The sequence below is a fragment of the Oxyura jamaicensis genome, chromosome 1 (assembly GCF_011077185.1).
Source record: "Oxyura jamaicensis isolate SHBP4307 breed ruddy duck chromosome 1, BPBGC_Ojam_1.0, whole genome shotgun sequence".
NCBI lineage: Eukaryota > Metazoa > Chordata > Aves > Anseriformes > Anatidae > Oxyura > Oxyura jamaicensis.
In genome coordinates, this window is record NC_048893.1 from 194,420,348 (window position 1) to 194,447,915 (window position 27,568).

Below are 27,568 nucleotides of genomic sequence, written 5' to 3' on the forward strand. Positions count from 1 at the left end.
ACATACTTAAATATATGCTTAAAATTAAGTTATGTGAGCAGTTCCAATTGCCTTCAAATACAGGAAGTTAAGCAAGTGATTAAGTGCTTTGCTGGAGTGGTGCCAGGGTGCTCAAAAGAGCACAGGATCCCATCCTTTATCCTCTATTTGGAAAGCTTCTCCTCATGTTTAATTTAATTGAAAGCAATGCTCGAATGATAACAACTTCACATTTATAGACCTCTAATTAATCTACTCAATGGCCTCATTGCTAAGAGCCTCCCTATCTCACAACATACGTACCTGGTTAAAAGAAAAAAAAAAAGAAAGCTTAACCTTTGGATTACAACTGAAAAAATACAAGCTTGGAAAGTCTAAGGGTAACTTACCTGAAAAGATCTGAGTAAGGGATCCCCAATATGCAGTTCATGAGTCAGTTGATATCCTTGACGAGTCCTTCTATGGCTACATCCCTTGAGCAGAATGCCACTTGTCTACCATGGAGCACTTTTGTGAGACCTTAGTCTGATGCTCCTCTGCTAAACAAGCTTCATGAACAAAAATAGGAATTCCTGACCTCTTAAGTGATACCACATCTCCAAAACCACACCAAATGTAATGCTTTTCTTTTCTTTAAACCTTGTGCTTATAAAATCCAAAGGCCAGATCTGGGAAAGGACTTACTGTAATAGCCAATTCTGCCCTACCTAAAAGATGAAAAGCAAGGTGTTAGGCTCTAGGAGGGGAATTCCATGTGTCATTCCCTGCCTGATGCACTGGAGATAGTGGCACCCTCGCATCTTAGCACTGCATACATGACCCTGGACCTTACCCATCAGACACATGAGGGGTCTGAGGATCTGTATTAAGTGTCATGAGATGGATTCAGTTCTGGAAATCCTTCCTTACAGCTAGGAAGGAAAAAAAAAAAAAAAAAAAAAAAAAAAAAAGCATGAGCCTGAGATTGGCTTCTGAGACAGGAGCAGAACACCCACTGCTCGTCACTGCTCCTTCAATTATCATTTTTTCTTCCCAGTACCTCTCAAAGCAAAATGATTAAGTGATTGTGGGAAGCTATGACCAAAACCACAAAATTCCTAACCCAGAACTAAAAACCCAACTCAGACAACTGCCATGAGGGGCTCTCTTGCTTATTTTTATGTAACATAATGAATTTTTCACTTTTGGCTGCAAAATTGCCCAGCTTCAACTGCAGATTTCCATTCAATTACATACAACCCAAAGATATCGAATTTCTCCAGAAGAAGAGCAGACTGAGCTCAGTCTATTAGCATCAACACATCTCCCACTCTGCAGCAGAAGCACTACCCAAGTCACAGGGACAGAGGTAGCAGGAGAATGAAGGAGCAATGGCAGGATTTTATCACTGCAGCTATGTCTATTCCCAGAATACTGTCAAATGAGCTTCATGGGTTATCTGGTTCCTGAGTAGGCTTAAGTGGCTGTCTTAACTGGAGCAATGGTGATTCTGGACATGCTTTCTTCTAAAGCCTAGGATACCTGGGGCTCAGGGGTTACTTCCCTAACCAAATCCCTGCCAAACTGCAGTGCAGGTTGGATTACCCTGTGGAAATACCTTTTCCTTCCACCAAAGCAAGGGTTAATGTTTTTACTTCCATCCGTGCCTTCCATAAAACAAGGAATAGTAACAGGAATAACAAAAATTGTAATAATCTACTCACTTAACATAATTATGTGAAAAGGTAGATGGTATACTTGCACTGCAGAGTCCACTCTTTTGTAATATTTGAAATGAAGTATTATCTAGAACAGGCATGATTTAAAACACCATCATCCTGACCTGTTGGACTCCCTAATCACTACAGTTTTATACACTAAACTCTAACAAAATAAATTCTCCTATAAACATTCTAACACCATTTCAGTCTGCCTCTGTATCATCTATTACCATTTTCAAGCAGCACCTTTCACCAGGGCCATTTGTTTTATTCCTAAGCATTTTTCAAAACGAAATTGCAATATTCCCTACTGATAAATACTAAGAACAACCACACTGAAGGCTTCAAAAAAGATCTTCAACCTTTCAGTTTTTTTTTTTTAAACAAAAAGTATATTAAAAAGTTCAAACAGTGCCTTTCTACATGTCTCAAAGCAGACCTTAATTGTCTCATACAAATCTCAGCACTGTTGAGAGTTCCCAGAGAATGAAAGAATACTCCTGCTGATGAAATATTTCAGTCCAACAGCTATAAAATCATTTGTTGCCCATTAATAATAACTCATCTAGCAATTTTAACATTACCTAAGCATTCAGCCAAAAGTGATCTGAAGACAGTAAATACAGACACAAAAGGTTCTGTGCCATTTCTCCCACTGCTGAATTACAGGACATGGCTGAGTTATGAAAGTCAGCATCTTCATTTTGTACCCTAGAGGCTCTAGCAGAAATACTACACACAGGCTGTTGGATGAGCCCATCACTCCTTTTCCATCCAGAAGATATTTGTCATTAAAAAAAGAAAAAAAAATCAACAAAGAACGAAAATGCATGGAGAGCTTATCAATTAAATATTGATCAGCTATCAATCTCCAGCTACCCCATGCCTCTCTGACAAATAATTTTAATTCACAGAAGGTAGAAATCTCCATATGCAGTAGGAGACATGTTCTAAGCAGTTGGTTTCTGGAATTAACTTGACAGCAGCAATGGCGTATTCTCTAACCACAGGCATGGACACAGGGGAAGAGCAGCTTTTTCAGAATGCCTTGTTTTGACTATATGGTCATATAAATGGCCAAATCTTACATCTTGTGCAGATTGGCTCCTGCATGCAGACACATATATTCTCATAATGAACAGCACCCAATAGAGCATTTACCAAGCAAAGTACCACTAACAAGCTGCTTTTTTGAATGTTGTTGTTGCTGCCATTGTCGAAATTGCTGTTTTTTCCCTGTTAGCATCAAACAGATCAGACTTCATCTTCTAAATCTAAGCTGAAATGAGAACAACATTCCCCAAACCAAGAGCCAACAGAAAACATATAATCAAGAAAAAGAACTGCAGAAAAGATAAGTTATTTTAATTACCTTCAGAATTATACAGGGATTCGCTCTGGTGTACATTATAATCCCATTGCTTTGCAGAGTTCGCAGACGTAGAGCCAACTTGAATTCCTCTTTCTTGCTATTTTCAGAAACACGGTATTTAATGTAACTATTCCCAGCAAAGCTAAGGGAAGTGTGGCCTGAAATAACCATTTTGAAAAGACACATGTTCTTTTAGTGACACATGAAAAAATTGCTTAACCATCAAGCTAATTAATTACAGCAAATGAGAATGAGTTTAGGATGAAACTTGTAAATAAGACCCAACCTTAATGGGAAAAAAAGCTTGCACCTACTACAAATATATATAGTATTTTTTCACAAAATTATTTTTCAGTGAATAGGGGGAAGGTCTATTTCTCCACACTTACAATAAAAGAGGGTTTTCTCCAATTGTTCATCATTTTTAAGGTTATTTACCCCTGGTCACACCTACCTCTCCTCACTAGTAAGAGAAGGAGCCAAAGACAACTATGTTTGTACATCAGGGAGTTGAGTTTATGTGTATAAAGTCAGGTGTGGGCAGATGGTAGCCAAACCTGTACAGTTAATTTCCTTCAACCACCGCCCAGGAACACTGTAAAAAACCTTAGTATCTGCTGTGCTTTTTTCAAGAAAATATCACACAGCTTTGGATTCACTGAAGTAAATGGAAAGCTCCACTTCATGGGCTCCCTACCACTCTCTTTGTATCCAAGGGAACAACACAGCTGCAGAGAACTAACAAATGTCCTAAAAGTTTCTTTTTGGGATGCTGTACTGTTTTCATTAGTAAAGACTGGAATTTTGGTGACCTAAATTGCAAGCAGGAGTTAATTATAGAGCTTTGCCCATGGCAGAAAAGCACCTAGCATAACACTCTCTAGGAAAAGTCGTGTTTACTCAGCAGCCTGTTTTAATGATCTGGGATTCAACCCAGTCAGTAGGAATTTCCCAAAGGAAACTAGATTGTGTCCTTCACACAGCCCAATAGCTGTTTTCCAGGGCTTATGAACAGATACACCAAGTGCCAGCGCTGAGAAGGGTTAAACAGTAGATCTTCTGTTGACTTCAGTGGCACCTCTACCTACAAAATGAGAACAACAGCCCTTTTTTGTTCAAGTATATCCCCCTTTACCGCTGTGACGTGCACCTGAGCATTCTCCAAGCTTTCCAGGTGGGCATTGGCAGATGAATGGTCTCCGGTTAGCTTCATACCCCACACACTGCATGTCCCCTGGACACGGCTTCTCCAGACAGGGATCATTAGACCCTGGGCACAATCCTCCTGCAATTAAGTTAAAATACTGTCAAGGACACAGTGTAAAACATGATCTTTAGCGATACAGAACCAATAAAAGAAACACAATTATTGATCTTGCTCTTCAGTACAAGCCAAGCATGGCTTAATAATAATAATAATAATAAATATTTCATGAAGAGATGCCCTGCAGACAAGTACTTAGCAAAACACTGTTATGATTTTTCAAAGGATGCACTAAAACCTACAGCAAAATGTTATGAAAATTGTCTATTTTTAGCAGTGACTGGATATACATTGGTGTTGTGATGTTCAGGCCAGTCATTTATTCACAAAGCCTCTTGTACAGGGAATCTAGGGCTACCAAGAAGCAAATAACTTGAAGTTAGGCAATCCTTTTGCCCAAGCATGCCCATGTGAAGAAAATTTAGAGAAGTAGAGTTCCCTGGGAGACAAAAAAAAATAAAAATAAATCCCTGGCTATGGAATGACAGCTGAACTCTTCATCTTTGTACTGCACAGGGCACACTCGCAGGCTGAGCACAAGGCACAGGCAGATGTGCTCTGTCCTCATGCTCCTCCTGGTTTTTCTGAGACTTCACATCTATTGCACACCTTGCCCAGGCTGTCAAAAGCCTATCCTCCTTTCTTGTGGTTGTGACTACAGAACTTCTGTTGCATACGAAACTCCACATGTCCAGGCCAAAAAAAAAACAACAACAAACAAACCAAAACAGCAAAAGAGGATTACTTGCCTTGGACACTAAGAAATGCAAAGAAATTTTGAAAATAAATAATACGGTGACTGTATTTCCTGATATTACCTAAGTGAGGAAAGAAACAACTTAATTTTAAATAGTTAGTTGCAATTGATGATTACAAATTGGGCAAAATATTCATGCTCTTTTATATTTCGGGGAGAGTGTAATATGGATAGAATTAGTTTGAATGCTGCTGGCAGCTCTTTCCTTATATGTTTTTAGTAATATGGAATCTAATTTTGCTCAAGAAAAGGTGAATTCAAAACTACTACAAACTTCAAAACAAAAGTAATATCAAGAGGCAGATGAATACTGTTTCTTAAATTCACTTAGAATACTATCGTGTGACACAATTACATTAAGGTTCTTTGAAGCCTCCTAAATTTCTAACATGTAACACACTGAGTATGTCAAGGACTTACTTTAAAGCCTGCCAACATCATACTTCTTGGATAAAACTTCTATATGACTTTTCAAAGTGTCTAAATATCTGTTTCATTGCTCTAATCTTTGCAAACACTACCGACAGTATGCAAAACACAATACAGGTTTACATTAATTTATCAACCGTTAGCCTTTTGCTGGTTGTAATAAAGAATTTAGTACATGCAGGGTCAGCTTCTACCTCTGGATGTCTGTGTGCAACTGCTATGAAGTTACACACTTTCAACTGCAGGAAAAGGTATTCCCACCCTTGCTTCTATTGATTTGCAGCCAGGGCTTGAACTGAGAGAGTTGCTGGGAATGGACTGTTTTTTTTTGTTTGTTTGTTTTTGTGTGTGTGTGTGTGTGTGTGTGTGTGTGTTTTTTCCTCCTATCAAATTCATTTACTTCAAGTAATAGGTACAGGTAATGATATTAATGATAAAAAGCCAGCACCTTCCTACCCATCACTTTCTGAATATTGGCAGTTCTTGGTTATTGTAGAACCTTAGTCATATTCAAATACTACTTTATTTTTTGAGCATATGTATTTTATTTACAATTTATAAAGGAAGAAATCAACCTGTCATAGAATAAATCCCTAAAGTAATGAAAGAAAGAATCTTATTGCTCTCACACTTTAGTACAAGCCAAGCAGAGCTCATACCGAGCATAACTGAAATTACCTGGTACTGTAAGTATTTTCTGGAAAAAGAAAAATTACTGCTGCAGGTTTCAAAGTGGACATGGGCTGACTACAAATATGGCAAGGACTGTAAATGTCTTGCTTGATGTACAGCACCGTCAATTTAATCTTTAACATCCTCCCCTCCTTTGTCAAACATTTGTTTGAGAGGTCTATGCAGTAAACGATTTACAGTACTGCCTGTAGCACGGTTAGAAAATGATGCATGGCAATCTTTATTAATCAGTTTAGTAGGTAACATTAACAGGAATAACAGCTGCAATATAAAGTCACACTTTAAGTCTCATCCTATCAAGAAACAAATGTTAGTTTCTGCATCGCAGAATTATATTCTATTCATATATAAGGTCTACAGAATTTAACCAAGAATATGTTTTTCATAGCTTATTTTTAACCAATTTTCTGGAATTCAGTAACAAGTAACAATTACTTCTGAAATTATATTGGGTGGTTAAATATCTATATGCTGGCTTGTACGTTCTACTTGGCTCTGTAGGCTATTTTAATTTATTCTTATCAGACAAATACACAGAACTCTGCTGTGTGCATAGATTCTCTCTTCCCTGAACACACTTAAACCTTATGTGAAGCTGTAATTCAAATGAACCTCTGCAGAGCTGACAGACAAGTCATTTGGACAAAGGCTCCACAGATTTTTGGTGTGGAGAAGAAAGGGACACAGAGATTCTTGAATATGGCTTCACAAATTTTCACAACCCCTAACCTATGACTGCATCTTTGACATGAAGCAATAAAGCAATAGGTTACTTTGTTATCCATCTCTGCCAGTTTTTTAGCTGATTCAAGCTCTGATTTGTACCTGGGAGTCATCTTTTCACAGTCAAAAAATATATGGAAAGGATCTAATGTGTTTAGTACAACTGCAGATACTCTAAAGAACTGCTTATCCTGGCAGGCCAAGAATAGTTCTTCCGCTAAGCTACAAGAAAATCAACTTTTTATTCATCCTGCTGCAGCAGGATTTCATAGCTGTCACAAAAGTTTTAAAATATTCAGACTTGGGAGAATAAATGCTTTGTGCCTGTCTGTATGGTTATAAGTACATAAGTTACAAATCTGTATTATTGTTTTGCCCTAGCTAACGCGCATTTTCAGGCTGATTTCACAACTGTGTGAAGCAAAATTGTGAAATCGTTCAAGGGTACTTTGTCCACATCAAAGATTTACAGCCTGAGTTTAAATAAAATTATTCTAATGTTGCATTTCCACTCCAAAGAACAGTCTATTTACCATTCAATAGAGGTTCAAGAAATATGGATCTGAATTGATCTCTTTTTTTTCTGTACACAAGTCCAGAAAACCCATGGTATTCTCTTGAAATTCACATTAGTATTAATAGAGCTGCTCTCTACAGGATATCCCAGAGACATAAGGGACAGTGTCAATCAGAGCATGGCACGGAAGGTGGAATAGGCCCACTTGATTCTGACAGTTCATCTTCAGTTTAATTCTCTGAATCAAGCTAAAAGTATTACAGTCTCCCTACTGGTATACTGAGGAAGAAAACATATCAAAATGAGACATTATTTAATTACTGTATACCCAAAGAAGGATCACTACCAGGAATGTAAACATAGTTTTTAAATTGAGTGCTTCATCAATGTTAACTTGAGCCTTGAGGTATTTGGTGTGTTTTTATAAGTCCATTCTCCTGAATCTCTTGGAATAGATATGTATATATTCAATATTAGCCTATTTCTCTCATTTGCAGAAAAAAGCTGGAAAGGTGACTCTGAAGGTCAGTCCCAGAAGGCAAATAAAGGCAAGTTCCCATCTGCTACTTTTAAAACAATCTAATGATTATTTTAGTGATGTATTGGGTTTATGTGGCAATGTTTAGGTAGCAGGGGCAGGTTGCAAAGGTGGCCCAACCTTGGGCTTGAGGAATTTGAGATAAGGGTGATAACTGTGAGAGGTAACGGACAAAACATGGACTGGACATTGTTGGAGAGTGCAATGACTGTAGAGAACTCGTGTTGTAATGTGGTGGAGGGACAAAGAATGTATAAACTGTCCACCTTTGTTGCTGTTGTGATGATGTTGATTTGGTGTGGGGAATTTTTGTTGTTGTTGATATAAGTGAAGTTTGTATGATGAATGTTTATGAATGTCTTTTTTAATGACAACTTAAAAATGCTTCTCACAGATGCAGGTGGTGGAACACATTGGGCTTACACGGCAAGGGTTTGATAGAAGAGGGCTGTAGAGGTGGCCTCTGTGAGCAGAGCTCAGCAGCTGCCCCATGTCAGATAAGGGCCAGATCCAGAGGGCTCCAAAAGGGCCCCATTGCAGGCCAGAGACAAACCATGGGCAACACTGGTTGGACTGGGAGAGCACAGTTAAGGAAGGGAAAAAAAACCTGCTGTGCTACAGCAGCTGGGAGAGAGGGGTGAGAAGTGAGGGAGAAGCAGCCCTGCAGCCCCCAAGGGCAGTGCAGCAGGAGGGCAGGAGGTGCTCCAGGCATGCAGCACAAGTTCCCCTGCGGCCCATGGAGAGGCCCCTGGTGGAGCAGGCTGTCCCCCTGCAGCCCATGGGTCCCACATGGAGCAGATCTCCACGCTGCAGCCCGTGGAGGAACCCCCGGGGGAGCAGGTGGATGTGGCCTGGAGGAGGCTGCGGCCCATGGAGAGCCCCCGCAGGAGCAGGCCCCGGGCCGGAGCTGCAGCCCGTGGAGAGGAGCCCATACAGGAGCAGGGGGTCTGGGGGGAGCTGCCGCCCGTGGGGGACCCGTGCTGGAGCAGTTTGCTCCTGGGGGATGGACCCCGTGGGACGGAGCCGTGTGGGAGCAGTTCCTGAAGAGCTGCAGCCTGTGGGCAGCCCCCGCAGGCTCAGCTGGGGAAGGACGGCATCCCGTGGGAGGGACCCCACGGGGAGCAGGGGCAGAGAGGGACCCTGAAGGAGCGGCGGAGACGGAGACGAAGTGTCAGGGACTGACCGCAGCCCCCATTCCCCATTCCCCTGTGCCACCTGGGGGGAGGAAGTGGAAGAGGGTGGATGGGGGGGAAGGTGATTTTAGTTGCTTTTAGTTCTCACTGCTCTAATCTGTTAGTAATAGGCAATAGATTATATTAATCTCCCTATGCTGAGTATGTTTCGCTCGTGATGGTAATTGGTGAGTGATCTCCCTGTCCGTCTTTCAAGTCATGAGCTTTTATTTTTTTTTATCATCATATTTTCTTCCTCTTTCCCTTTAAGGAAGGGAAGTGAGAGAGTGGCATGATGGAGTTTTGCTGCTGTGGTGTGAAACTACCACAAGTGGGGAGGGAAGACAGTCAGTCCATGATACTTGGGTTGACTTGGTTACCTTCTGTTGAAGAAGACTTTGCTTGGTTAGCTTCAATTTGTTTTTATTTTTGGAGCACAGTGACCAGGTATTGTAAGCAATGATTACAGTATGCATATAAATGCATATACCGCTTGGTTCCGCACAGGCCAAACCTGAGTTAGCTTGAGAGCCCCCAGAAAACACTCACAGTATGTCCTAAGTATGTCCTAATGCACAGTATGTCCCAATGAATCAGTTTCTCTTCCAGTTTTAGAAGAATGGAGGTTTGACCTACCGCATCCACTACTTGGTAACAGCTTCCCTGAAGACGTAGGTGACAGACAACAATTTCCACTCTCCCTGATTCTACAGTCAGGTCCCCACTCCATGCTTCAGCTCTCCTGGGTTTCATATGAAATCCTGCATTCTCAGCATAGGTCTTAAAATAGGGAATATTCTCAGGGAGAAACATCTCCCCTTACACAAGCACAATGTTAAAAGGACTGCAACCAATTTAATTAAATCTATCAAATTTATCTGCAGTTCTTTGTTCCCAAGCATAGACAAGACACCTTTTCCTTTACTTTTCCTGGTTCTCTTGACAGGACAAGTCAAGAGGCACTAGTATGTGTGAGCTTTCTGGAAATGGGAAGAGCAGAGGTTGTTTGGGATCCTGGTATTAGGACTGGAGTTGTACAGACAAGAATTTGGGTTCCTTATGCCCAGTACTGCAAAACATAGAGGACTCTTTAAGAGGTGTTGTGTGCACTGAGGAACTGAGGAACAGACCACCATTTAAGATAAGGTCCTAGATAAATAGCAGATCTTATAATGCATCACAGTCTATGATTTCCTTTTGTGAGAACATTCACAAAATGCTAGAAGTGGCTTCATAAAGTCTGAATTGCCTGGTTTCACGAGTGGTCCAAGACTGCTATTCACTTGATTAAATAACATAGATGTGAGTGTCCGCACTTTCGCTGAACACTTCTGGGTCTATTAGAAAAAATCTTTCAAACTATTAAGCCAGAACCATATTAAACACTTGAAATGGAATTCATCTCATCTAACTTTAGGGCATGATTCATCCGACTGATTTTAGACATCCAGGGAGAGATGTATCACATCATTAAAAATACCTCATTCTTTCCACTGTCTGGAAATGAGGCCTGGAGTGACCAGCTCACATGTAGATATATACCCACATTTGTCAAGATAATTTCAATCAAGTCTTCTCCCATATTAATGTAACCTCACTTTTGTAAGGTTATAACACAGATCCATCCACTATAGCAAAGCAGACCCAAAGAACCCTGCTTCCTTCCTGCATCTTTGTCTTAACACAAAAGAATTACTTTGCCACATGAAAAAAAAAAAAAAAAAGAAAAAAAAAAAAGAAAAAGTGAAATAGATTTCTGCTTCTGAAAAATGAGAATGTCATGAGAACTATTTATTATATATATTTATTCTGGTCCTCCTATCTTTATTTCCTACAAGCACTGACAGATGTTTGCATGCCTTACATCATGTGATGGGAGATTGGCAATTGCATAGCCCCTGTAGCCCCACTGAAACAAACCCCAGTTTGTTGCTATATTTTTCATATAAACACAAGCAGAAGGGCCAGAAATCTAAGGAGACAGTCTGTTACTGGGAAAAAAAAAAAAAAAAATCATTCAATTTTATTGATTTTAAAGGCTTAGATTGATATAGCTGAACTTTCGAACTTATCCTTCCAGAACTGAGCTGCTGATCCTTAGAAGTTCACACATTGCCTGCTTTACAGTCTCCCTGCATTTTTATGTTAGATAACTCCGTTTGCTCACAAAGGTAATCTAGGTAAGTTATGCACAGCTGGCATGCATAAATTGTGCATATCTGTGACATCTGCCAGTGGGAAAAACACTCCAAGTATGATACATATTTCAAGAACAAGTGAATTAGCTCAAACTCAAGCTTTCTGGGTCATAATTGAATCAGACCACTGAAAACATATGCGATATTTTAATGGGCTTGTCATATTTCAAGCTATTAATATTTACTGGACTGGTCATTAAACTATCCTAGTAACAAAGGAAGTATAATACTTTTATTGTATTGATAGTATCTTGCTAATGCTGTCTTGTAAAAAGAGGTATGATAGATTTATTCTGCTATTCTGTGCTCTTTTTTCTGGTTTGCTGCATTTATGTCCGTGTACAAAGGATCAAAGGAAATATTTGGATTTTTCTGATCAAAGGAATTATTTGGATTTTTCTAACTCTTACTGGGCCTAGACCTTAGTATTTATGAAAGTAGTGCCATATTCAAGTTCTCTAGTTAATATATCCTCAGAAGCCTGTTAACCTCCTAAGGGACTAAACAAAGTGATGTATCTGTGTATTTACCTAAACAGCAAGACATTTCTTGTGGCTCCTTTAATTAAAAATATTAGAAGAGGACGACACATTAAGTAATGTGGTGAAGGGCAAAGCATGAGGTTTTTTTACTTCCTAACAAGGTCTCTTATTTCTGCACAAGTAATAGGCACCTACAGATCACCTACCTGGTGACCTATACATTTAAATCAGCAGCTCTGGACACATTTCTGTTAGCGTCTGGATGGTGGACTTGAGATGCACAAGTCCACGACAAGGCTTCTGGATCAATGTGGGAAATTTGCACCGAGCAGCTTGAATGGGAGCTGTGGGACCCATCCCACATTCCCTGGACCAGGAAATATCTACACCAACTGTTTGCAACAGCAGTCTTTATAGCCTTGATAGATGGTCCAGAAGCTATGGACCACAGACGGTAATTTTGGAAGCCTGCAATACTTAGAATCATAGAATGGCTTGGGCTGGAAGCGACCTTAAAGCCCATCTAATTTTGACCCCCCTGCCATGGGCAGGGACACCTCCCACCAGACCAGGTTGCCCAAAGCCCCATCCAGCCTGACCTTGAACACCTCCAGGGATGGGGCAACCACAGCTTCTCTGGGCAGCCTGTGCCAGGGCCTTACCACCCTCTGAGTAAAGAATTTCCTCTTAAATCTAAACCTCTTTTAGTTTAAAACCATTCCCCCTTGTCCTATCTCTATACCCCCTCAACATTTTGATGATTGATTGATACATGACAAAAAAAAAATTAGAAATCACTGTCCTAGCTGATTTTTTTGTGCAAACTTGCTGAGCAGAAAGGAGAAAAGCGAGAGCTGCTGGATCAGAACTGTTCTGTATTGTAAAGCCCTTTTTTGGAGCTAAACTAATAGATTATGGGTCACATCCACTCACTATTAGTTTCTGAAGGGAATATACATCATTACTGACTTTAATAAGTAGTGAAATGAAATTATACACAGTGAAAATCTTGGCTGCCAGAAAAACAATTTCTGACACAGTGAGGGCTATCACCATCCCTATGGAGATGAGGATTTGTGATTTCTTGGTACATAAATGAGACAAAGCTATGGCTTAGAGAATATAAAAGTGTTTTGCAGACAATGCTCCTGCATTGGCTCCAGGACTCAGCTGGAGGGTATTGCAGCATTGTCCCTTTCAAACCTGTGAAAATCCTTTTTTTTTTTTTTTTTTTTTTTTTTTTCCAGAGCCTTTCATGTGTAACAAAAAGCCAAGTATTGTTATAATAGATGTATCTGTTCAGAACCTATAATGCTATTACTTAAAAATTGACCAAACAGTCTGCTCTTGACTACATGAAAACACCGCAGATAGAGAATTCTGGTATTTTTACAGAGCTGAACTCCTAAGGCATTACTATTCATATGCTGCAGGACACAATACTTTCTGGTTAAGTTTTATGCATTGAGGCCTATTTTCATTCCCACTGAAGTTGATGGTGTGACATGAAGTCCTGCTGACTGCTGCAGAGACAAAGGTTGGCTATCGAGAGACACAGCCACTGAATTCTTGTACAATTGTGTGTGTGTGTCCCCGCATGTGTGCTTAAGATGAGGGAGACTTAGATGTATTGATTTTACAGCAGCTTTTTTCTCTGCTCTTAAATGAAGTGGAATGAGGAGCAAATAGCTTGGCAAACAAAAGAAACAGAACTATTATTATAACTGCCTGAGGTGTTGTACTCCAAGTACAGAATCATAAGGAAGATTGGCTCTCGAGTCTATTTGTCATATATACCCATGCAAAATCTCTGCCAAAATGTGGAACAGTCTGAAACCCAGAAAAAAAAAAACACCACCTTGTCACCTACTGTAGCATTAAGGGTCAGGATTTGTGCTTGCTCTCTTTTACTCAGTAAATTATTTCATTGGTTTCTGCTCCTCTCTACAAAAATGAACTGGAAAAGGTCTTTCCACCTGTGTTTCTTAGATCATGGGTCCTTTTCCTTGGGCATTCCTGGTGTACCGCTGCAGACCAGGCTATTCTACTACGACTACATGACAGCTTTATTCTGGTGTTGGTGGAGACTGAGTGGGAAACCACATCACTCCCTCTCTTATCCCTTCCTCTCCCCTTCCTTCCCCTCCCCTGGAAGTTTGTTGATGGCTCTGATTATGGAGCCTCCAGGAAAGCAGTCTTTGTCATAAGAGGCCAAAGTTCATCAACTTCCATTTACATCAGTAAACACGAACAATTCTTCCTGAGCCTGAGAAATCAATTCCCACAATACATCAGCCAGTCGTGCTTTAACGGGCTGAATTGAAATGCCCCTTCTAATCTGCATCAGAGGAATAAAAACAATCCTATCGCATAATGTGTAAAGATGGGAGGGGACGAGGGAGCGATACTCACCATTGCACATGCAGCGCACATTCCTGTAAAAGCGGGGGCACACAAAACTAATTCGTGCTGTGCTATAGGTCATCAGGGAATGTGAATCAATAGATAGACTTTGCTCACAGTGTTGTTCCTGACAATCCAGTCCAGAGCAATTCTTCTCCAAGATAGCAGAAATACGAATCACATTTTCCAAGTGTCTCCTTGCATTGGTAAGCTTCTGAATCAAATAGGCAGGCTTATAGAAACCACCGTTGTGCATCTGAACTGCAAACAGCATGTCAAGCTGATTGTTGCCTGCCACCGGCTGAATACTGATGATGTGTAGGCTGTCTTGTTTTTGGGAGAGCACTGCGTTTCGCAAGGTACGCCGGAACCCATGCATGTGAAGGCCCACAAAGTCTTCCGGAGAAACATTCTCAAAGCGAATGGTGACGGTGTTCTGCAGCATTTCTTGAAGCAACTGCTCAACGTGGACCACGACGTCGATGGGTACCTGGAACCTGCCATCACTGACAGAGACATTCAGGACATACTTGCCATTATCCAGCCCTCCGAGGGCAATGATTTTCCCATCATGGCTGTTAACCTTGAACAAACTCTTCTGCTCTGATTTCAGTGTGTAAGTGAGGACGTCATACACATCCTGATCTGTGGCGTGAATTTTCCCAATGACTCCGCCTGGAAAATCATCTTCTATGGTGACAATGAAAATCTCCAGTGGAATAGCAGTCGGTTTGTGAATGCTCTCTTCAATAACCCTCACCTGAACGTAGGTGTGGGAAACCTGCTGAGGCTTCCCAGAGTCCTTTGCCTAATGTAATTAAAAAAAAAAAAAAAAGCCAACAAAATATTACACACATACAATGCAGCTGACAACCATAACTTTTTGCTATATGTATTTTCACAGCATCAGTAATTCTGAAGACCTCTCAAGAACTTCCCAAACACATTTGCAAAATACATATGTAAAGAAATGTCTCAGTCATTTCTAGCAGTGGAACTTACAAACTCTTTAGGGAAGCACAGATATCTTATCTAAGTGGATTGCAGAGAGATATGTGTCAGCACTATGTCTCATTACTCAAACTGAAATGTTCCCAGGATCCCACAGCTATCACTTGCCCCCTTCACAACAGAGCTATTTGAATATGGTATATTCTGCAGCAAATGGAGTTTGGACTCCCTTCTGCTCTGGAAACAACATTGCAGCCCAGTGAAACACCAGCAGCAGTTTCTGTGCTGCTTGGTGTGCTCCAAAGTTTTTCAGACTTTGCTTAGCTTATGTGGATACAAGGGAGTTCAGAGTTTTTCTCAAGCACTCTGTGTGACTTTCCCTGAAGCAATCAAAAACCGTGCTTGAAATAAATAAAATTTATCATCCTCCAAAAGTGAAATAGGGTGCTTGTGCTGTTCCTAACGATAAAATATGAGACGAGCACTACACTTGGACAGACAACTCCATGACCCAGAGCACATATGATAGCATCATTTGCACTTTTTTATAGGGAGTAAAAGAGCAAATATGACAAAAAAACCAAGGCCATCTTGACAGAAAGGTGTGCAAGCTTGAATCAGTGTCCTTTTCTGCACTAAGAAAAATGCTTCACTGAAGTCAGTATTATGATAAACCACTCCACACATTCATTTGCTTCAGAGAAGAACAGACGGCTGAAACATCACTGGGCACAGACATAGCACATATTGAAATAACTTTGTATTTGGACATGCAGAGGCAGACTTACAGACAAAGAAAAAAAACAGGCAGGACGTTAGTACTAATATGGACATTACCAGGAAAGGATTAGTAACTTTGGAGACGCTAAAAATCATGCTTTCTAACCATGCTGGATGGAGAATTTTAGAAAAGATTTTTTGTAGATGTGCATATACACATACAGACATGCATACATGCAGAAATTATTTCCCATTCCTTTTTCACTTTTAACATTACTTTTTAATAAACATAACGCAAAGGAGGAATTTGATGGTGGAAAGGGGGAGCAGCAATCTGGCACATATAAATGGAAAAAAAAAAAGATTTCTATGTTCTATACACAACAGAAAACTATAAAATATGATTTCACTGCAGAAATCCCTAAAGAAAATAACACTGGGAGGAACTGGGCCTTCACAATCCAACTGCGTGGTTTTCTGAATATTTTGGTGCATCTCAGTGATTGTGGTCTGGCTAATATTTCATTTATATGACATACTTGGATCTATATAGCTGAGGATGTTGCTTAAATGTAATTTACATGCCCAATTTTGGCTATACTGGAACTTTGGCTAGTGAATTGTCCTGAAAGGAGGATATTTTAGGATGAGGACATGGTAAGAATGAAACACACACACACACACACACACACATATATATATTTCCTACAAGGCTCAAAAAATGGGCTGCAAGAATATTAAATAGCAAACCTGTAAAACATTACTTTCATATGAACTGTTAATTAGCAACAGAACTTAAATTTTTTGAATTGTACCTAGCTGAGGTTGTTACTGCTACAAACAGTATTAAAAGTACTCATAAAGGAGCAGTTATGCTCTGTTTAGAGAAATTAACTCCAGTACAGCAAGCTGAGGAAAACTGCATTTTCAGACTTAGATGATATGACCGTGTCCCATTTCAATGAAAAGGTGTACTTCATTCCCAAGACTTGTGTATTTACTGAACCCTATTACATTTTCTCTGGTAAACCTTAAAAACATGGTCCAATTACTCTTGGATTTATAGTTTTTGGTAAACTAAATTACCCTGGTTACAAAGTTCCTCAACAACGACTCTAGAGCTACATTTGAGCTTGACTGTTATATGTCTTCTTTTTACATTCTTTAAAAGCTAAGCTGACCTTCGAAATGTGATTTCATGAATTCTTGGTAGGCTTCCAAAAATTTGTGATTAAATTTACAACTTAAAAGCAGAAGTGATTTTCCTTCCTAGAACAATATTTTGCTGTCACTTGTTCTGTGGTGTATTTATATGTATATAATGCTTTTTAGCTTATTTTCCTCTCTTAGCTACAGAAAAAAAAGGATGAAAATCTTAAATCATAACAGCTGCTGCTCAGAAAATCCATTTCATGCGGAGAAAATTGGAAAGGTGGCTGGCTACCTATTTATATTTATACAAAATTGGGTTTAAGGACATCAAAGGAAATATACTATATTGTGTACACATAAACTGGAATGCATGGTATTCACTTACAGAAAAAAGTCAATTAAAACCAACCCTTACAGGCAACGTACACATGACCTGCCACTATGAAGGTTGTCTTTCCTTCTGTGCAGATGCAAAAAATCAAGGCATACCTGCACACAGAGCACATACTCAGTTGCAACCATGTGCTTGAAGATGACTGCAGATCTCAAGACGCCATGAGGGTCCAGTGTAAACTCCTCCTCTTCATTGCCAGTGAGGATGGTGAAGGTAAAAGGGGGGCCATTGTGAAAAGAGTCTTTGTCCGTCACTACCAGCTGCAAAATGCTTGTCCCCACTGGTTTATTTTCCTTTACACATAGACACAGCATATAAAGAAAAGGATTAAAATGATACCTCTCATCACAATGATAAAACACTGCATTTTGCCATCACAAATATACAAATAAATGCTCTTTGGCCAAGGTGTCATTTCACTGTGGCATTTATTTGGCACTGCTGCACCCCAATGGGCCAGTATCAGAGATGGAGGCACCCACCACATTGCTGGGTGGCAGGACCAAGTAACATTTCTGATCAGGACCAAGTAACCACTAAATCTCACACCCTGAGCAAGACACAGAGAAGTGCAAACTCATCCCAGCTCAGAATTTTGGAGGCCAGAGTACATATCCTAGTGCAACAGGGATGAACAGTAAAATGTGCCACAGATGCTGAGGTTAAGGAGTCTCAGCAAACAGAAACTTACCAAAGAGTCAAGAAAGACGTGTTTATACTTTCCTTTAAATAAGATCATTTGATACATCTTTGGCAGATAAATCATCAAAAGCTGCTTAACTGAAACCAAATGCTTTTGCATTTTAAAAGTCAGAGAAGGTTTTGATGTGCAGGATGAACTTACTTGAATTACAGCTGTATAGTTAGCTGGAGTAAATACAGGGCTGTTATCGTTCACATCGGAAATGTCCACGTTGACCGTCACAGAGGAAGACAAAGGAGGGGTGCCACTGTCTCTTGCCTGAATAACTAATGAATAACCAGATATCTGCAAAAAAGGTGAAAATATTAAATCATCATGAAAGCAGTCCTAAATTTAAACTCATGTTCTTTACATCCAGTGCACCAGCTACCATATTCTAAGGAAAGATGTCTGGCCTCATTACCTTCCCTGCCCTTTGTATAACATTAGCCTGTTTATTGCCAGACTGTGTCCCAAACTCTATTTTATAAGGCTATCAATAAACCTAACACAGCTTCACTGTATTAAAATAACTTTACTAGATGATGCATTCCTGAAACAAAGGGACAGACAAAAAAACCAAATGACAGATAATATCCAAAGTCAGCCTAGATGTCAGCTGGGATATGTGACCTGATTTTATTTATCTTATGGGTGGTTTCCAGGATAGTATATGTTACTTATTAGAGGAAGCCTCAATTTGACACAGTGTTTCTGACACGGTGATGGAGATCCAACAAAAGTTCACAGACAGTTGGCTTACACACACTGAAAAACATTTGGAATCACCAGGGACAACACATCCTCTGTAGCAACAGGCTCTTATCCATCGTTCAGTAGAAGATAAGGGAATTTTTGAGCCTGCTTGTTTGCAACAGCCACAAACAACTCATCATAGCGTGGGCTGTTCAGTGCATCCCACCAGCTGCATCACCCATGGGCTCTCTACATACAGATGTGCACATGCGTGAGGTGTTAGCGTATATGATGGTTTGGAAGAGATCTATGCACAGTTTATGGATGACAGTTTGATTTTATGAACTGCATCCTTATGTCGGCCTCCTGTCTTACGACCATCTTCATGTAGTGCTCCATGTTCCCCAGGGAGAGCTGCCGACACGTCTGCCCGTGAAGCCTTCAGAGAGGTGGAGAACAAAGGATGACCTGCTTGCCAGATAAAACACCCACTCCAGCCCCTCGGCGTGGGGCTGGGAAGGGGAAAAACATGGCCCCATAGAGGGCAGCAAAGTCAAATGATTTTTTTTAGGGTGGGAGGAAATCCAAAAGGACACAAAGATCAAATCCATTTGGGTAGAAGGGAAGAGGACAGGCTAAATGTATGAAACAAGGAGGCTCTTCTGGACTGTGGGACCAAAATAAGTGAAAAGGGAATGTTTTTTAGGTAGTTTTTAAGTAGGAGAAAGGGTGCAGTTTGCTGGGTGTGTAGTGACAGAGTCAGGAGGAAAAGCCTGTAACTATGGAAGGTTAGAAACTGAGGCAGAGCATTAATAATTTGTTTCCCTTTTAAGCTTTAATTTTTAGTGCTAGTCAGGATTGACACCTTTGTGGGATCTTTCCCAAATTTTGTGTGAGTTTGTTCTCATTTCCACATATCCCAGAAAGGCAAATGGCAACAGCCATGGTTTGTACATGATTAGAGCTCTGGAAATGAGTTTCCTTTATTTAACTGCTAAAACCTGGGAGTCAGCACTGCCTTTGGGGATCTACAGCAGATGGGGCATCATGTATCATTTCCCTTGACGAGGTCAGAGACACTTGTGTCTAGGAAATGTGCCAAGCAAGCAAAGGAAAAGACAATATTACAGCTCACTTTAACTGAGGGAATCTTAGAAGAATGCAGATCTGAGAGTTGGCCTTAAACACGCACAGATTGTCAGGGTGAAAGTGTGTCTGAATGCAGACATATATGCGTATATCTCACAGCTATGCCAAATGCAGAAACCAAACACAATCATGTTATGAAATTAAGCCTGTGCCATATAAGAAAACTACCTAATAGCAAATATTCAACAAGCACAACCATTATTACTTCCTTGTCCTCGACGGTCTGCAGTATAGTCATTCTGCCACCAGCCACTGGCAATTTAATCCTGCCTTTGTGATAACACAGAAAATATATTTGCCTCTGTTTTAAGCAGTAGCTCTGCTTCCAGCAGAGAGCTTTTCCAGCTGAGCCCATATTCTGGGGATAGCAATCAGCTTCCCCAGCCGCATGGCTAGGGGGAAGGAGGTGTGCATTTCTTCATGTGTTGCAAGACTTCTGAAGTCGCGTGGCACTCTCCTGCCCTGCTAGTAGCACAGGCAACTGTATTCATTTATTTATTTATTTTCTTTTCCTAAAAGCTGCTAATTGCTAGCTATGGCAAAATGGTGATAAATCACCCTGAATGAATAATCTAGTGAGCAAACAAAGCTGCAGAAGCCGTTTAATGAAGCACTGTTTCACTTTTGGTACAGCCTGGCTACTGCATAACATCACCTCCCCAGTGAGATGTTTTGCAGAGCACTAATTAATGGCTGAGGTCTCGGCTCTGTGCTTGGTGCCACAATCTGCAGCTCGCTGTAATCAGTCCATTGCATACACCGCTGCATGCACGTGCAGGAGAGAGGAGGCAGCTCATTAACACAGCAACAGCTGCCAGTGGCACTACAGGAAAAATCCAAGGTTGCTTTTTTCCCCAACCCGGCTTCTGAGGTTGTGTTGGTGCAGGATGGGAATGCTTTCAGGGCAGTTGGCTTGAGATACAATTGGGCTGGGGTGGGAAGAAGTGGAAGAACATTTGAAAGACCTGCTGGAGCATCTTAAGCTGATTGCTGCAGAATGAAAAACAGCTTCTTCACAACTGGCTAGCAGCAGAGTTGAAATCAATACACATCTGTAAGTCATCGTAAGTTAAGAAATCCCACGCGTCTTACCCTTTCTCTATCCAATTTCTTTTTAACTTTCACGAGTCCCAAGCCAGGATCAACCGAAAATTCATTGTCTTGATCACCACTCACTATGGAAAAATGAATCTGGCCATTGGAAGGACTGTCCAGATCTTCTGCTATCAACTTTTTTTTTGAGAGAAAAGTGAAAATTAGCAAAACAAATATTAAACCATCTGTATGCTCCATTAACTGCTCAATGACCCGAAAAGTAGAAGTCCATATTCTGTCAGACTTGTCACATCTGAACCGCACACCACTACACAGCATCAAGCCAATCAGCTTGTCCACGGAGACTCTCCTTGGACCTTTTCAAAATTCTAGCCTTAAAACATATAAAATGCTTTAATCTCAACAAGCTATATAACAAATGAAATATAACATAAATACAATGTATTTCACTGGGAAGTTGAATTCTGTCTGTCCAGTAAAACACACTTGTTTCTAGCTGGCTCCTGAGATACAATGCCTTAAACATACCATTGCTCTGTGACATCATACAGGGGGGAAAAAAGAAACATTTGGTGCTACTATTTCTTTATTTTTTTTGGAGGGGGGAGGGAAACAGGCAGCTATTAGGAAAGCAGTAGCAGATGCAGAACATTGGTTAGGGAACAGTTTGTGTACTTCAAGATGCAGTAGTTACCATTATTAATTACCGCAGCAGTATTTTACTAAAGGCAACAGAGGGCCTCATCCTGCCTAAACATGGCACGCGGCCTCACTCACCATTATAACAGAATCACCGACTGCGGCGTCCTCGCTGATAACTGCACTGTAGACCACCTGGCTGAACTTTGGCGCGTTGTCATTAACATCTGTCACATTCACATTCACAGTCGTAACGGCGCTCAGGGCTGGAGTACCTCCATCTTTTGCTTCCACTACTAAGTAGAAATCCTTACACGATTCATAATCCAAAGCTTCAAAAATGGAAATGGCTCCTTTGAAGCAAGGGAAGAAATGTCAACATACAGCAAAAAAACAAATACTGTTGTGGATTAAGGGATTTGACTGTAGTAAACAGTACAGCATGCTATTTATCACCACTGCACAAACACAAAACATGTTGGTCTATCTTTAACGCTGCCCAGTCCAATAAAAATATTTGGTCATTTTTCTACTGCTGTTGTTTGATTAAAGAATGACGCCCATTGCACTTGGGTTGCCTCTACCAAAAGGACCTTCAAAGACATGAAGTAATTAATGGTTTCTCATGAAAATAACTTTTATTATGCCAGTACTGTAGATGGAGAAGTGGAGGCCGTATCCATCCATTTGCCTGGGCTCATGTACAGAGCTCGTGGGAGAACTGGATGCCGACTCTGGAAACCAGCACTGACTAATCAGCAGAAATTTACTCCTACGTAATTAACTTCTCATGAATTAAATACTAATAAATGTGGTATGAATCCCTTTGAGAGATGAGTTGTCTATCATTTATGTGATTAAACAGGGACTTCCCCACTAAACTAGATTAAAAAATTTTGGGTTCCCGCACCACACAACCAGAACTAAGATTATCCGTTAATTTGACTCACTCTCTCCCAGACCTCTTCTAGCACAGAAATGTTTTTCATGCACATTCTCTACTTGTCTCCCATGTACCCATAACTTTGTCAAGAAGGGGGGAGCGGGTTGTGCACAGATTACTAGTGATGACTTGAAGGAGGTAATACTGGGCATGGCAGGAAACACTTAAAAGCAAATCCCTAACCTTGGCAAGCCAAATCCTTTTCAGTATAGACTCATCAGGAGAAGGGATGTGCAGGGCTTAAAGGTCATTTAGTCCAACTGCTATACAGCAAAGGTCAGCTAAACCTAGTCATTTTTGTAGGTACTCATTTCTAATGTTCTTAAAAAACTCCAACAACATCACTTTCCTGTTCTTCTTAGGACATGTACTCAAGTACTTAATAATCATTACAGCTAGGAATTTCTTTCTAGCATTTAACTGAAACAATCCAAATGCAATTTAAACCAATTCAAAATTTCTTTTCTCATGAGTGGACACAGAGAATAGTTTATTCCCCTCCTCTTCATGGGTACTTTTACATAGGTAAGTACTTTCAATACTATCAGCATGTCTTCTCTTTCCTAGCTTGAATAACAGCAATTCTTTTAGTTTTTCCTGGTAAGCCTCATTTTATAGACCTCAGATCATTCTTCTTAATCCTGTCTGGGCTCTCTCCAAATGAATCCTACCTTTCAGCATGACTTGCTGAAAGCAGGAGCCCTGAAGAGAAGCTTCCAAGTGGCTAGCAGGGAGTCCCCACTGATAAATGGTGTGAGAAGCATTATTTTTCAAGCCCTGATCAGGCATGCTACATCAGTACCCGGCTGTCTGGAAACTCAGCTCCTGCCTCTAAACCGATAATAATGGAGCTGTCACACATTAATGAATAATAAATAGTTTTTTTTTTTTCCCTGTGTGATTAAGCTTCATTATGGGTTTTTATTGATTTATCTCCTTGGCTTCATTGTCAAATGTGAAGTTAAGTATTGCTGTCTAGGCGTATTTATGTTTAAATTTTGTTAGCACTAATCAACATTACAAAGATAGGAGACAACACACAATTATGTTATGTTAAGTCCCTTATATGTAAGTCAGTGGCCTCTGCAGAGACTGGAGAGAGATTTTTGCACACAGTAATATAAATGACACAATACATCATTTTGAGATTTTCCACGTTACTGGTTATTACAGATGCATTCCAATAAGTGTTACCTTCAGCTTTCAAAACCAAGACTGTTCTGCTTGGAATCTCTGGTGTAAGATTTGCACTGGTCATCCTGAATGGCATAAGAGTAAAGGCATCCACCACAGGAAGTGCAGAAGAATCACCCCATGTGGAGCAGGGGCAGAGAGTGACCATGAAGGAGCGGCGGGGATGAAGCATCAGGGACTGACCACAGCCCCCATTCCCTGTTCCCCTGTGCTGCTCGGGGGGATGAGTTGTGATAGGGTGGATGGGGGGAAGTTGTTTGTAGTTTTCTTTTACTTCTCGCTGATCTAGTCTGTTAGCAATAGGCAAAAGATTGTATTAAAGTCCCTACACTGAGTTTTTTTTTGCTATGACAATATTTGGTGAGTGTTCTTCCTGTCCATATCTCAAGCCATGAGCCTTTTTTAATCTTTTCTTCCCCTGTTCTTTTGAAGAGGAGGACTGAGATAGCAGTGTAGTGGTGCGGAGCTGCTCATCAGTGTGAAACCACCTCAGTGATGTACAACCAAAAAAAACCCAAACCAGAATGGCTGAAGTTAACTCTCAGACAAGACAAATTAGGAACAAAAAATGGAGAGCAACTCTTTGCTCAATCAGATAATGACAGGACAAGGGGGAAATGTTTTAAACTAAAAGAGGGCAGATTTATATTAGATATAAAGAGGAAATTCTTTACTCAGCGGGTGGTGAGGCCCTGGCACAGGTTGCCCAGAGAAGCTGTGGATGCCCCATCCCTGGAGGTGTTCAAGGCCAGGCTGGATGGGGCTTTGGGCAACCTGGTCTGGTGGGAGGTGTCCCTGCCCATGGCAGGGGGTTGGGCTTAGATGGGCTTTAAGATCCCTTCCAACCCAAGCCATTCTGTGATTTTAAGCCAGTGAAGCTACACAGAGTTGTACAAATGGTGCAGTCACTGCCTGGCAAGGTAGGACTGCCAGCTATTTGGTGCTGATAGCACTGTCTGATGCTTGATGAGGTCCAGATCTTTGAGGCTTTACTCAGCTGATAGGCAGTTAAACATCACAAGTGTTCATTACTGAAAGGGTTGCAGAGTTTGGCTAATGGGCTGTCACAACTACGCTGACTTCAACAGAAATACTAATGGAGAAAGCCATTTTCCACTCAAGTCAGGGCAACTGAGTGGGACTGTAATTTACATCCACATCCAACATAACATTGGTTTCTAACTGTACAACTAATTTCACATTGACAAGCTCTGAGTCTCTGTCCTTGGAACTTTTTTTTTATGGTCCAGGAGGTTTCTCCAAAGCACTCACATTTTTTTTCCGATGCTTTCATGTTGTATTACAAGTAAGAGCCAGTTTACAAACCTGTTTTTGAGTTAATCCTGAACTTCCCCTTCTCATTCCCAGATCTGATGAGATAGGTAATCTCAGCATTAGTCCCAATGTCCTGGCTTGTAGCAAAAACGGAGAGGACTTCAGTGCCAGGTGAAGTGTCTTCAGGTACAGTAACAAGATAATCTCTTCTTTCAAAGACAGGGGGATTGTCATTAATATCTAGCACTGTAATGGTAACAGTAGCAAACGAGGACAAGGTCAGCACAATGCTCTGATCTGAGGCCTTTACACTGATGTTATAGGATGACTGAAGCTCTCTATCAAGTGGATGCTCCAAAATAATGATCCCTGATGAGCGGTCAACTGAGAAGTAACCATCTGCCGAGTCTGCGAGGGAATAGGTAACTTTTCTGTTCACACCTAAAAGAGAAGCAGATGTGAAAATGATAATGTGAAATAAAAAATAATAAAAAAAAAAGCAAAATCCTCCCTCTAAGCACCTAATGGAAAACCTAATCAAAATCTGCTATCACACTCATCATTTCCAATTGCTGTGGAGCACATGGAGGTAAGAGTACTTGAAGGTACAGCATTGCTGAAGGGTTGGGAGATCAGGACACGCTCTTCTGACATGTCAGATCTCTGTGGATGACTTGACCCTCATCATGATACTTTTTAAAATGATCACTTTGCAGAAGTGCTGCGTAATGAAACCTGAAAGCAGTATCCAGGTTGTTCCTTGCCCAAAAAAAGCTTACAAGTGATTTAGATAAGACAGGCAGAATACTGAAAATGGAAATGTCTCAGAGCACATCCAGAAGGAATAGAAATGTATTTAAGGGAAAACTAAACACATAAAAGATATCAGGTGGCACAGAATGTACTTGCTACCAGTGCTGCCTTGATTCCTGTTGTGAGAAACAAAGTATTACCATAACACGATACCTTTTAGACAAAAGCTTCACCAAACAGCTCTGGCAAGAACATGGACATTTTAGAAAGGGAAGTCCCCCACTCCCTCAGTTTGAGAGCAAAAATTGAATTGTACAATAGCCCATGTTTTTCAAACCCTGCCCGTATTTCCCAATACATAACAGTTATCCACCCAGCTGCTGAATAGGTAGATCCATGCTAAAGTTGCTAGTAATAAGGCCTGAGGGGAAGGTACTGACTTGGTTGTTTGCTGTACTACAGGGGGATAGCCATTTCAAATCTCATTAAATGTGAACACAAACGCAACCTCACTCAAGCTCCCTTGATGCTGCTTGCTTCTGTGCTTTGGTCATGGGTTCCATGCTAAAAGATTGTAAATAAAACACAAAGATCCACTAAACTGGAATGTCTTTGTTTTAACATCTCTCACTTGAGCATTTGCTGCCCTTTTTGCTGGAGAACAGACCTTACAAGCCTGACATTATTCAGATGAACAAGAGCTACCAATCCCTTCTAGGCATATTTTGTTAATTTTAAATTTGTGACAGTATTATTCTGCTTTCCAGCAGCAAAGCGTTGTAGAAATGACTGATCAAAAGCAGCACAAATCACATTTGTTTTCTGCTTGACGTAGCAGGAGTAGAGCATCCACACAAGGGGGAGCTGGGAGACTCTTTTCTTCAACCATGCTCACATAAAAGCTAGAGCAACTACAAAGTCCCCGACCCTACTCAGATAGCATTAGGAATTACTGTTTGGCCTCCTAAGGGAATTAAGTTTTTACACAGTGCTTGAGACACCAGAGTATATTTCAAACGTTCAAATATCTTTAGAACTAAGAAAAGTTTAAATGCCAATATTGTAATGAACCAGATTTTTTTTTTTTTTTTTTTTTTTTTTCCCCACAGCATCACAAATGTAAAAACTGCAGAGAAGCTCTCCTTCAGCAAAGCATGTGAGGCAGACGAGGAGCTACTTCTGTACTTCTGTCTTACACATGAAGAATTGAGCTCAGCACACAAGCTAGTTGGAGACTCTTGTGTGTGTTGGAACACCTAGACCCTGAACACCCTGCAGCCTGATGGAGACCATGCTCATATCTTCACTTAGCCTCACAAACTTGTTGAAATGTGCTGTCACCTGACAATCAACTAAGGTGACCGAAATGAAGGAATAAAACCCTCTGGAGAGTGGAAGGTTCTGAAGGTCTGAACGGCTGGAGATGTGTCTGCATTTCTGGAAGGATCTTCTGCTACAAATCCTCCTCTAACTTCCACAGGGACAGACCTGACCAGAACAGTTAATGAGCTGTTAATTATAATTGATCCCAAGGGATGCTGGAAAAGTGGATTTTGCCTGATTCAGAGCATGCAGTTGAACTGCCAACTTACACACACATCTCAACTTTAGGAAACTAAATGACTAAATGGGCAGGAGGCAAGGATGAGGTAGAGAGTTATTTCCACTGAAATCCAAAATACTTGAGTGCTCAGGGATACCATTTGCCTAGACAGAAGTGTCCACCAGTTCATGTCA

General features: G+C 40.7%; 1 protein-coding gene across 10 annotated transcripts in view; it reads right to left on the minus strand.

Moving 5' to 3' along the window:
* FAT3 (FAT atypical cadherin 3) overlaps positions 1-27,568 on the minus strand; it is a 417,502-nt gene that overhangs the window by 33,109 nt on the left and 356,825 nt on the right. For all 10 annotated transcript variants that reach the window (XM_035328942.1, XM_035328925.1, XM_035328935.1 and 7 more), the window contains 8 exons: positions 25,130-25,519; positions 21,805-22,019; positions 21,064-21,201; positions 18,289-18,432; positions 17,540-17,737; positions 14,237-15,035; positions 4,202-4,336; positions 3,052-3,209 (listed from right to left, as the gene is read on the minus strand). In XM_035328942.1, coding sequence (XP_035184833.1) covers positions 3,052-3,209; positions 4,202-4,336; positions 14,237-15,035; positions 17,540-17,737; positions 18,289-18,432; positions 21,064-21,201; positions 21,805-22,019; positions 25,130-25,519 — 2,177 coding nt within the window. The remainder of the gene's footprint in view (positions 1-3,051; positions 3,210-4,201; positions 4,337-14,236; positions 15,036-17,539; positions 17,738-18,288; positions 18,433-21,063; positions 21,202-21,804; positions 22,020-25,129; positions 25,520-27,568) is intronic.